At 37.7% G+C, this 13,159-nt stretch overlaps 1 protein-coding gene across 1 annotated transcript; it reads left to right on the forward strand.

Annotated features, from left to right (window-relative positions):
- Nucleotides 1-2,685: 2,685 nt before the first annotated feature.
- Nucleotides 2,686-4,698, forward strand: LOC132042984 (putative late blight resistance protein homolog R1B-17). Its single transcript, XM_059433483.1, has one exon. It carries the CDS (start codon nucleotides 2,686-2,688, stop codon nucleotides 4,696-4,698), a length of 2,013 nt encoding a protein of 670 aa, XP_059289466.1.
- The last annotated feature ends 8,461 nt before the right edge of the window (nucleotides 4,699-13,159 follow it).

Genomic DNA, 13,159 nt, shown 5'->3' on the forward strand with positions numbered 1-13,159 from the left:
GTTAAATCGAAATGGTCAAAGTTACAAATGAAATCATATGTTTTTGGGGGCTTATTCTTACCCCTTATTTGTCTACAAAATTTTGGATCTCCCCATAAATCCAACATCCCCGACTTAAACCCCTTAAATGACAAAACCCAACCCCAACAACAACATAAACAAACAAAATGCTACAAACCATATTAACACAAATAGTTTTTTCTTTCTACATAATGCATTAACCCGTTCAAACTTCCACCTTTAAATGTAAACGTTTTCATATTTATCTACTAATTCAAGGCCATTCAAATACTTTTTTAAGTTTCATTATTCCTCAAAATACGCAAGGTTTCCATCAAACCAAATTATCCAAAACCTCAATTTTCCCAAATGCATAAAAATTTTTCCATCTTTCAATTTCATAAGTCATAATCATAATTAAACCTATATTTCTTTCATCATTATATAAAACTATATAAAAATCATGTAATTCCAAAAAACCCCAAACCATTTTCAACACCAATTTGATTCTTTAAAACCCTTTCTTTTCTCCCAAACAACACAACAAACCCTAAAAAAAATTTAATTCACTTCCCCTCCATACTCATGACAACCCCAAACACCCCTTCACACCACCAGTGCACACACACCACCTTTCATGTTCTCATCTAATTCAATCATTATAACACTACTTATTCCATAACACGAATAAATTCTTACCTCTTTCAAATTTCAACTTGCCGCAAACTTTATTTCCCCAAACAAATTATACCATTTTGAGAGGTTTTTAAAATTTTACAATTAAAAGAACAAGTTTTTTTGGTTTAATTTTAAGGCTGGGAAAATTCTTTTTTTTTTTTTTTTTTTTTTAAGGTTTTCTTTTCTTTTTGATTTTCCTTTTTTTTTGAAACTTCTAAATGAAATGACAATGATCCCATGTTTTTCCCTGATCAATTCTAACTAATTCATGACAGGGGTTGGCCCCCTTTTTATTTTCCCTTGCCAAATTTTTTTTTTCAACACTTTTTATTTTTTTCCCAGCCCCAAATTTAATATTGAAATTCATAACAAATTTTCAAAATTTCAATTTTTTTTGCCTGCCTTCCTCGATATTTTCGCATTCAAACTTCCATAACCGAACACATACTAAAAAAAATCCAAATATGGCCTCTTTTTTAATAAAATTTTTCGAATTTTCAAATTTGCAAAAAATTCCTAAAATAACAAACGTGATTTAAATTGGCTTAGAATATTACCACTTTAATTTTAAAACCCCGGGTACAATTTTAGTCTTTTACAAGTTAGAATGCAATTTTTATGGTGGTGATTAGAAATTTTTAGAAAGGGACAGGGATTAAGAATTTGAAATGGGATTTAACGCAACGAAAAAGTATTGTACGATACTAAGACTAATTGTAATCATTTTCCCTACTTTTTCTTTTTTTTGTTTTTCTTTTAAATTTTAAGTTTTAAATTTGCAATCATGAATACAATTTTATGCTTGGTCATTAGGTTTTAAACCCCTAAGAAAGAAAGACGCTGTAAATATTAAAACTTATTTGTAATTACTTTTCCTATTTTTTGCTTCTTTTTTCATAATATTCCCTTAAAATTTTAATTTAATCCAAATAGATTTTTGGCCCACGGGCCGGCCTCGGCACAGCCTTGATCAAGCCTCAAATGGCCGCCGCCTAACTTCAGCGCTTATGCCTCAATTTAAACGGTAGCCTTAAGTCAATATTAGCCCAACCCTACCCTTATATGGCTGGCTTAGCTACCAAGGTTCGACGGCTCTGCTCAAAACTCAAACCAAAACCTAGGGAGCCCTATCCTCTGCACCATTTGGTGCTTCACTCCTTCAGTCTTCTACTTTCATCAATTTGCTTAGTGCATTTCCACTCTGCAAAGCCATGAAGTTGAATATTTTTACTTATCTTTGCGATCTTTTCAATTTTATTGAAAATCTAGTTGTGAAATGCGGGGCGGGGACTGTTCATACAGGGAAGCTCAAGGGGGAACTAAAATATTTATTACCACTTGCTGACCCTTCCCTTCCATGGTTCCCCGTGGATGAGGACAATGATCTGCATGCACTTTCGAATCGTATCAAGATTTTAATCACAAAGGCAAGACAGGACCTTGACTTGCTTTATGATATTGGAAGTTCTAAACTGGATGATGCTGTTTGTCACATACTTGAAGAGATTTGGCTTCTCAAGCCAGACATGGTTTTAGTTCTAAGACTACTTCCAAAGCTCCGCCCAGTATTTTTTACTGCTCCATTTCTTGATGAAGTCGTGGTTGGATACATCGAATCCCTCGTTGACAATCTGGTGTTCTTGCTAGACAACAAGGCAGATTTTGTTGCTCCTTTCAAGGAAGAAGTTGAAGTTCTCAAAGGAAATTTAATTTTTCTTAAAGGTTTTGTTTCCTTCATACTAGAGAACTCTTATCATCAGTCCGATGACTTCAGCGATTTAGAGAACTCTTATCATCAGTCCGATGACTTCAGCCATTTCTGGAATCATGTCACAGCTGTGGCCAAAAAAGCAGCGAGCTGTACTTCTTCTTTACTTTGTTTGGCACACAAATCGGATGATTTATTTCTGGTTTCATGCCTGTAGATCTACCTGCAGAGCACTAAACCTGCTAAATCGGATCTCACTTGTTTTATGTTGGAGGCCTGGAAACTTTACCTCACGGATAATGTTTACTAGAAAATTGGACGTCTTTGCAGCGGACTTTGTTAAGTTCATGCTAGAAGCACCGATGACTAAGCTCAATTCCAGTTCCTATATACTGGTCTACAAAGATCGTGTTCAAAATCTCCAAATTTGGCTCAGGTTACTGCTCTTACATATCTTATGCCACAATATCCACAATGAAAGCTTGGTAATCTTTGATCTTGTAGTCAATGAGTTTTGGTCGTTCGTTGACTCGTTAGACAACCGAGAAATGAATGAAGATTTGGGCAAAGAATTTGATCTTGCTATATCTCAGTTGGTGCAAAAGATGAAGCCTCTGGCATCAGAGATCTCAGTGATGGCTATCAAGATGCAAAAGCCAACACCAGTGCTCTTTTCCCACATTGATAGTATTGGATGTATAGATTTGGTGTCACAAAATTTGCAGAGATTGTTGGATCATAGGATTGATTTAATTTCTCCGGTAACACATCAGATTGAAGTTGTACTGGCTGAGATTAAAATTTACAAACCTTTTCTCGAAGATAGTGTTGACCAACAAGGCGAGTTATGTAAGGAAATGGTAGATGTTTGCACACATATGACTGGTTTATTTGCTAAATTTGAGTATCTTGTTGACACTCAACTGGTTGATCCTTCTCCGACATGTGAGGATCAGTTAGGCGATGTCGTTCAAAACATCAAGTTCTTCAATGAAATTGTTGAATTTGTGTACATCCGCAAAGAAAAGAAGGATGTCAGAAGTGATTGTCAAACATCAAAACCTAGCACGCCAATCATTGATGAAGCAGTTGTGGGCTTGGAGGATCAGATAGAAATATTAATGGCACGGCTAACTGGTGGAGAGGCCAATCGTAAAATTATTCCTATCATTGGTATGCCGGGGATTGGTAAGACAACACTCGCCAAAAGAATTTACAATGACAGAAGAACTTCAGATCACTTTGATATTCAGGCATGGTGTTCTGTTTCTCCTAGACATACGGCGAGTGAGTTGGTGCAAGATATTTTAATATCTATCGTTGATCTGAACGATGACATTTACAAGTCAAAGGATCTAGAGAAACATTCTCCTGACCTTGTACGCCGACGGTTACTTGGGAGAAGATACCTTATTGTTTTAGATGAAATGTGGAACTCTCAAATACTTGAGGATTTGCAGCCGTGTTTTCCAGATAATCAAAACGGAAGCCGAGTTCTAGTTACCACTGGCCAAAAAACTGAAAATCCACCTTTTGAGGAACCTCATTCTGTTCGGTTGTTGACTCCGGAAGAAAGTTGGGAGCTCTTACAAGTGAAGTATAATCACCTTCGCTGTAGTCAAGGAGAATCTCGCAAACCCCCAATTCCTAATGAGAACTGTCCTGCTGAAGTTGGGATGGAAATTGCGGTAAAATGTGAAGGGCTACCTCTGGCCATTGTTCTGGTAGCTGGGTTTCTTGTCAATACAGAGGATGACAAAGATTGGCTAACCATTACTACACAGGCTTTCACTTCAAAAACTTATGGTGTAGACTGCAATGAAATAATAAATTTGAGCTACAAAAATATGCCAGCTTATCTAAGACAATGCTTTCTATATTTTGCAGCATTCCCGGAGAGTACAGAAATTCCAGTTTCAAAACTAAAATGGTTATGGGTTAGTGAAGGATTTGTAAAGAAAGATGAGGTGAAGAAACCAGAGGAGGTAGCAGATGATTACCTGAATGATCTTATGGGGAGGAGCCTCGTAATGGAAGCCAAAAGAAGTTCAAACGGCAAGCTGAAATCATGTCGCGTTCATGATTGTCTATATCATTTCTGTTGGGATAGATCTATAGGTGAAAATTTCTTGCCAGTGGCATGGCCGTTTCAGAATTTTTATCTGGATACACGTCTTGTCGGTCCCCGCACAGTGATATATCCTTTTCAACCTTGTTGGCCCCGCTCCTGGCGAAGTCGTCTCCCAGAAGATAGTCTATTTGGTCACATTGGTCGGCTTGTTCGAGTCTTGGATTTGGGGTGCATCTATTGACAACGATGTTCTACACAGAAATGAAGAAACGAAAATGGAGATCTGTACGTTTAAAGGGAAAGAGAAGAAGAGAGAAGAAGAACAAAGTGGTTGAGTTGTGTACTTTTGATCTGAAGATTAGGTCTGACTTTTAGGCTTCTTTTTCATTATATACTCCTGGGCCTATACACGTTTTGGGTCATAATTTATTTTGGGCCAAGTTCTCGGAGATGCAACATGATTTATTTGGGCCGAGTCTCAAAGCAAACACAAGCAACACGGTGCGGGCCCGTATCCGTCGGATCAAGATACAAACAAATTACAACTGTACATATACAAACAAAAATACACCTCACATAACCGCATTTTATTTCGTATTTATTTTATTTTAGTAGACACTTGTAAATATTTCATTTGGTTTGTTAGACAACAACATATAGGATAGGGACGGTGTGTAGTAGTACTATATTCCTTTGAATATTCTTAGATGCTCTTAGCTAGTGTATATATACACGATCTGTCTGATTTTATGACTAAGAAATACAACGAGAAATTTTCTACTATTTTCTTCATTTCTAATATGGTATCGAACGGTGAAGCTCTTTTGATCCAGCATTCTTCTTTCCTTTCTCAAATCTCGATTTTTTCCCGTGTTGCTTCTTCATTCATCTGTTTCAACAATGGCGGATAACACGAAACGTTGCGGTAGCTCAAGCGCAAACACTAATCAAATCGACCCTAGCAACCCACTTCTACATTCACTCTTGATTCACGGAATGAGTTTGGTAAACTTTATTTTTGATGGTAGAGGTTTTCAAGGATGGAGGAGGACCATGTTGTTTATCTATCGCAAGAATAAACTTGGGTTTATAAATGGTACACCGCAAAATCCCGGATGTGGATGCGCCGGATTATCAAGCATGGAGTAGATGCAACGATATGGTAACTTCATGGTTACTTAACTCTCTATCAAAGGACATAACGGAATGTCATTTACTCGAAAAGACGCAAAGATCTATACACGGATACGGAACAAAGGTTTGGACGATAAATGGTGCAAAACTATTTCATTTACAAAAGGAATTAAGTGACATTGTTCAAGGAAACACGGATGTGGCGGGATATTTTACCAAAATTAAAAGGCTTTGGGATGAGCTAGATTCATTGAACGCGGACAACAAATGCGATTACAGAATTGCATAAGGAGGAAAAGAAAAGTTAACGAAGTCTTTAGAAGATGAAAGATTGATTAAGTTTCTCATGGGATTGAATGAGACTTATGGTGCGGTGAAAGATACTCATGATTAAGCCTTTGCCAAATCTTAACCATGCTTACTCATTACTTTTACGGGATGAAAACCGGAGAGAATCATATATTAATACAAATCGATTCGGAAATGTATCTTTCATGGCAGGAAAGCAAACACATGGAAATAATCAAGTTTATGCAGAAAATCAGAACTATGGTGCTAATCATGTTTATGCAACAGCCCAGAGAAACAAACCACCTACTCAAGGGGGTTGGGAAAACAAAGCACAAACAAGGTTTCAACCAAAGCAAAACAACCTGTTCTGCACCTACTGCAAGAAAACCAATCATACCAGGCTAGGTTGCTACAGGTTGATTGGTTTTCCTCCTGATTTTAAATTTACAAACAACAAAGGAAAGAAGTTCCAACCTGAAGCAAGAAGTAACTCAGTTTCAGTTGAGGAAACAGAGGTGATGAGTCAAAACACCAACAGAGGAAATAATGTGGGGAACAACGTGAATCAGCTAAGCAAAGAGGAATACAATCGTGTTCAATACTACGAGAGGAAAGAAAATGGGGAGAAGCTTCAATCTCTGCGGAACAAAGCGGCTTGAAGGAGCAGAAATACTAATCTTAAGAATCGGTATAACATACACTTTTTCTCTTACTTGTCTAGCTTCTAAAATTCCGGCCCTTTTGGATAATAGATTCGAGAGCTTCGAGCACACGTGCTTCAATTACTGAAGTTTTCAATTTTTTGACTCCTCTTCCTGCTCCTATGTTTATCATCTTACCAAATTCATCTAAAGTAAACATTACTCATAAAGGGAGTGTCTACTATTTTTGCTGATGTTATTCTAGAAAATGTCCTATATGTACCTTCTTTCAAATATAATTTAATATCGGTTGATAAATTTGTTAAGCAATTTCATCAACCCTTTTATTCACTCCACCGGATGTCTTTTGCAGAGCCCGCTTTTATGAAGGGCTCAAGCTTTTGGTGACTCTAAGGATGGACTCTTTCTTCTCCAACCTGATAGGACAACTAGGAGTTTTTACTTTAAAGCAAACAAAAATGTAGTAGTTTCAGAGGCTACTCCTCAATCTGTTGCAATTTCCTTTTCTGTTCAATCAAAGTCTAATGTAAATCTCTGGCATAAGAGATTGGGGCATTTGCCTTTTCATGCAATGAAATACATTGGATCTTTTAAGTTTCCTTCAGATTCTAAATGCACTTGTGATGTTTGTCCCATGGCAAGGCAATCTAGGTTATCTTTTCCCATCAGTCATATCAAATCTAAACGGATTTTTGAACTTATTCATATTGATACTTGGGGTCCTTATAAAGAACCCACACATGAAGGTTTTAAGTACTTTCTCACTGTTGTTGATGACTATAGTAGAGCAACTTGGACTCACCTGTTGAAAACTAAAAGCAATGCCTTCCCAGTTCTACAAAATTTTATATCTTTGGTGGAGAGACAGTTTGATCTTAAGGTTAAAGTAATAAGATCTGATAATGCTCTTGAATTGGGAAAAAGCACAATCAGTTCTGAGTATCTAGCATCTAAAGGAATAGTTCATCAGACTTCCTGTGTCTCTACTCCACAACAAAATGGAGTTGTGGAGAGAAAACATAGGCATTTATTAGAAGTGGCTAGGGCTCTATTTTTTCAGTCTCATGTTCCTATAAGATATTGGGGTGAGTGTTTGTTGACAGCCACTTATTTAATCAACAGAATACCTTCCAAGGTTCTACATGGGAAAACACCTTTTGAAGTTTTGTTTCAAAGAACACCTGAATATGAAAGACTAAGAGTGTTTGGTTGTTTGGTTTATGTGTCTACTTTACCTTCCAACAGAGGAAAATTTGAACCTAGAGCTAAGTCCTGTGTGTTCCTAGGCTATCCAGATAATCAAAAAGGTTACAAATGTTTGGATTTGGCAACTAAGAAAATCATTGTATCTAGGGATGTGCAGTTTATGAGCGAGTCTTTTCCATTTGCTACTGATTCATCAGATCAGTCAACTGTCTTTCCTCTTTCTCAACATTACAATTTTCTTGATGATTTACCAACATTTAACCTTATCCCAACTCCTCAAAGTCCCCAAAACAATACTCACCATAGTCCTTTCATTCCCTCTAGTCCAACTATCAGCCCTAATCCCTCCATCTCACCTACTGATCCTGCATTTCTCTCCAATAATCCTACTGGAATTTTTTCTCCTACACCGGCTGTTACCTCTACTTCTCCACCTAGAAGGCCTGTGAGAGTTACTAAAATGCCTAGCTACTTAAAAGACTATATCTGCGATGACATTATTCTCACTAATGTTTCTAGGGCCTGTTTCACTACACCAGTTCAACCCCCTACATTTTCTTTCTCAGCTTTGTCCCCTCACAACCAAAATATTCTCACCTCCATTTCTCAGATTTCAGAACCTACAAGTTATTTTCAGGCTGCTAGTCATCCTGGTTGGAAATTAGCCATGGATAAGGAAATTGAAGCCTTACAAAACAATAAAACTTGGGAAGTTGTTGTTCTACCACCTGGTAAAAAGGCCCTACCTTGTAAATGGGTTTATAAAGTCAAACATCTATCAGATGGTTCTGTGGAAAGGTTGAAAGCTAGACTTGTTGTCAGAGGTGATATTCAAAGGGAAGGAATCGATTATAATGAGACTTTTTCCCCAGTTATTAAGATGACCACTATTAGATGCCTTATTGCAATAGCAGTTAAGAAAAACTGGCCTATTTTTCAACTAGATGTCAATAATGCTTTCTTACATGGGGACTTACACGAGGAAGTTTACATGAGGTTTCCCAAAGGATTATCTTCCCCAAGTCCACACCATGTCTGTAAGCTCGTAAAAGTCTCTTTATGGTTTGAAGCAAGCTTCGCAAGAATGGTATGCTCGGCTTGCAGGTGCTCTTAATTTCAAAGGTTTCTCTTCTTCCCTAAATGATTATTCACTATTTTTTAAGATTTCAGATGGGTTTGTTACTCTGCTTGCCGTATATGTCGATGACATTATAATTACTGGCAATCACTCACAAGAAATTGAGACACTCAAACAATTTCTACATTCAGAATTTTGTATCAAAGATTTAGGGAATCTACACTACTTTCTTGGCGTTGAAATATTACGCGAACAACATGGATTAATTATGAGTCAAAGAAAGTTTACCCTTGAACTGCTTTCTGAGTTTGACTGTTCCCATCTCGCCAAAGTGTCGTCTCCTTTGGACCCCTCTATCAAATTGGGGATTGATTCTGGACCTTTGCTTGATGATCCCACCATATACAGACGTTTGGTGGGCAAGTTGAACTACCTTACCCACACGCGTCCAGATCTATCTTTTCCAGTGCTGCTCCTCAGCCAATATATGCAAAAACCCCGTCTTGCTCATTATTATGCCGCCTTTAGAGTTCTTCGATATCTCAAGGAAACCCCAGGTCAAGGCCTTTTTATGAACTCTACACCTTCTTTTGATTTACTTGCTTTTTGCGACGCGGACTGGGCCTCTTGCCCTGACACCCGTCGATCTGTCAGTGGGTATTTTATCAGCTTGGGGGGTTCACCCATTTCATGGAAGTCGAAAAAGCAAGACTCCGTCTCCCTTTCCTCCGCCGAGGCGGGGCGTGGGGCCTATGCGACGAGTAACCGCGAAGTCACGTGGTTAACTCGTCTCCTTACAGATCTATCAGTTCCGCCCCATTTACCGGTTCAAGTCCACTCCGACAGTCAAGCAGCCCTTCATATCGCCCGCAACCCGGTATTCCATGAAAGAACTAAGCACGTTGATTTAGATTGCCATTTTGTGAGGGCAAGAATTTGTTTTCGGGCTAATTTCTCTCACGTTCGTTCCATCTTTTGCTCAGCTTGCCGATTTCTTTACAAAACCCTTATCTGGGTTACCACATCGATCTGCTTTGGGCAAGTTGGGTGTTGTTTCTCTCCCCTCCAACTTGAGGGGGTATTGACAACGATGTTCTACACGTAAAATGAAGAAACGAAAATGGAGATCCGTACGTTTAAAGGGAAAGAGAAGAAGAAGAAGAACAAAGTGGTTGAGTTGTGTACTTTTGATCCAAGATTAGGTCTGACTTTAGGCTTTTTCATTATATACTCTGGGCCTATACACGTTTTGGGTCATAATTTATTTGGGCCAAGTTCTCAAAATTTAGATGCAACATGATTTATTTGGGCCAGAGTCTCGAAAGAACACAAGCAACACAGTGCAGGCCCATGTCCATCAGATCAAGATACAAACAAATTACAACCTGTACATATACAAACAAAAATACAACCTGTACATAACCTGCATTTTATTTCTGTATTTATTTTATTTTAGTAGACACTTGTAAATATTTCATTTGGTTTGTTAGACAACAACATATAGGATAGGGACAGGTGTAGTAGTACTATATTCCTTTGAATATTCTCAGATGCTCTTAGCTAGTGTATATATACACAGTCCTGTACAGATTTTATGACTAAGAAATACAACAGAAATTTTCTACTATTTTCTTCATTTCTAATAGCATCGACATTGGTGGAAGCTTTCCTCTGGAAATAGAAACGCTCTTGCATTTGAGGTTTTTATCACTTAAAGGTGGCATGATTGTCATTCCCTCTTCGATTGCCAAGCTCTGGAACTTAGAAATTTTCCTAGTGAAAGGAAAAGAAGGAGAGATAGCTTTACCAGATACACTCTTCAGTATGATGAGGCTGAGGCATGTACATGTAGATAATTGTACTTTCTCAGATTCCGACTTGCCCCAGTTGGAATGTTTGCAGACCTTATCCACCCCATCTCTTTCTTATGAGACGGGGAACAAAATGAGAAGTTTCCTTTCCCTTCAAAAACTAAGATGCACATTCTTGGAATCTTGGGGTCATTCTGAGAAATCGGGAGGCTCTTGTAATCGATTTCCTGTTTTGGAATTCTTGAATCAGCTCGAATCACTCAATGTGATTTACCAAGGTGCGTTGCTTCAGCCTTGTGAGTTTAACTTCCCCTCAAACCTTAAGAAATTGACCGTATCAAAGTTTCGGCTTCCATGGGTTGAAATTTCAGCGATTGCAGCATTACAAAACCTTGAGGTTTTGAAACTGCTTTCGGAAGCTTTTGAGGGAGAAGAGTGGAATGTCAGTGATGAGGAGTTTCCAAAACTCAAGTTCTTGAAATTGGGAAATCTGAACATTACGCGTTGGAATATATCAGAGGATGCTTTTCCATGCCTAGAGCAAGTAGTGTTGCAAAAATGCAAGCAGCTCATTGAGATTCCTTCTGGCTTTGGTGACAGTTGTTATTCCCTGCAAAAGATTGAGGTGTTTATGTGTGGGTCCGCTGTTTCTCAATCAGCAAGAGAAATTGAGGAAATTCGACATGAAAATTACGGAGACGCAAATTTCAAGGTCACCATTCAGAACCCAAACAAGGACTAACAAACTGTTGTAAGTAGATTTGAGTTACTTTTGAAGCCTTCTGCATTTTTATTCTAGGCTAGTTTAAATGTTCTATGTTCAAGAATTCATGAGCTTTTAGTACTCTTAAGATCGTTTGGTTTGAAGACAAGTAATATTGGGATTAGTTATGCTGGGATTAGTTATATTAAGATTAGTTATGCTGGTATCATTTTCTATCCCCTGTTTGGTATGTTGTATTAGAAATAACATGCATTGCCTAATTTTTAAAAAGTTATTTGTTTATAAAAATACCCTCCATCCTATTTAGGCTAAAATGCCTAAAATTTCCCCTCGGGGCTATTTTAGTCAATTTTCTTGTTTTATCTTGGGATAAGTTATCCAGGATTGACATATTCCACCCCGATGGTATAAAGTTATCCTGATTGCATTATTTTTAATGCGGGGGATAACTTATCCCTGCATTAGCAACCAAACAAGTGATAAGGGGTACTCAAATTTTTATCTCAGGATTATTTTTGCTTATACTTCATACCAAGCGTTTCCTTACGTCTTGGACAGGCATTGAAATCTGAATGATTAGTACTCGGGGTATTTACTAAAGGAATATTCTATTCTAAGATATACAAATCGAATCAAAACTTCATAAAGGACCATTTGGATTTCTTTTTCAGTCTTGGTTATTTGAAGAAATTGACTGCTGGGAGAAAAATGAAATAAAGAGATTTGGGAGAAAAAGGAAGCAGAAAGATGTAGGATACGATTTGAGAAATTATAGGGAAAGTAACTGACTAAAATCTTCTAAAGAGAGAAGGAATTTGAAAATTTAAAGCTATTTTAAAAGAAGATTTTTTTCGATTATGAAATACTACAAATTTTATAGCCGAAAGTGTGGGTATGGACTATCTGTAGGTATGGACCATCTGATGCCAATTTCTTAAACTTAAGTTATTTTATGCTATTGGTTTTCCAACTTGTCATACAGTACCAAATTCTCATGTTTCAGCCTATTTACAAACAGTTTTGGGTTTTTATCCTACTTCGTATAATTCGTTTTTGGGTAATATACTTCAAAATGTTTCAGAGTCGTCCCTTCCTATATGGCATGCCAACTAGGATTTAAATATAAGTTTGGCACCAGAAAAGATTTTTGGTTTACTCCTCTTTTGTTGATTTTGTTGTCACCTCTCTAGTTTGTTCTACACCTTTAGAAGCAGAACTTCTTGCAAGCTATATGGATTTCAAATGACTAAAGACTGTGACCTATATTCCCATTTCCCTCCAATTTGAGACAGATTCTCAGGTACTCTGTACAATGTTACAAAAGGAACACTTCTTTACTCACATTTTATTTTTGACTGCAGGCACTTGATGCGGAGCTGAAGTTTCAGCTGCCACACCATGTTTACCATGAGGCCAATATGGTTGTAGATTCCTCGGCGAAGCATGGACTGTGCCTAGCTCCTACTAATGACCAGCTTCCGAGGACTTTTACTTTTAATGTTCCTCTTGTTTAGTTTACCTGCTTTCAATAAGGATTGCTCAACTGGACTGTGCCTAGCTCCTATTGATGACCAGCTTCCAAGGACTATTACTTTTAATGTTCCCCCTTGTTTAGTTTACCTGCTTTCAATAAGGATTGCTCAACTGCTGTGACAGCTCGAGCAACCCCTCCTTGTAATGACTCTGTAAACTTGTTTTAATCTATATATTGCATGTTTTAAGCGAATAAAAAAGGCTTTTTGCTTTGGGACTTAAATTAACCAACAAACTTTTTCTAGCATGCCGTAGGTACTGGG

Source organism: Lycium ferocissimum, unplaced genomic scaffold (assembly GCF_029784015.1).
Source record: "Lycium ferocissimum isolate CSIRO_LF1 unplaced genomic scaffold, AGI_CSIRO_Lferr_CH_V1 ctg19559, whole genome shotgun sequence".
NCBI lineage: Eukaryota > Viridiplantae > Streptophyta > Magnoliopsida > Solanales > Solanaceae > Lycium > Lycium ferocissimum.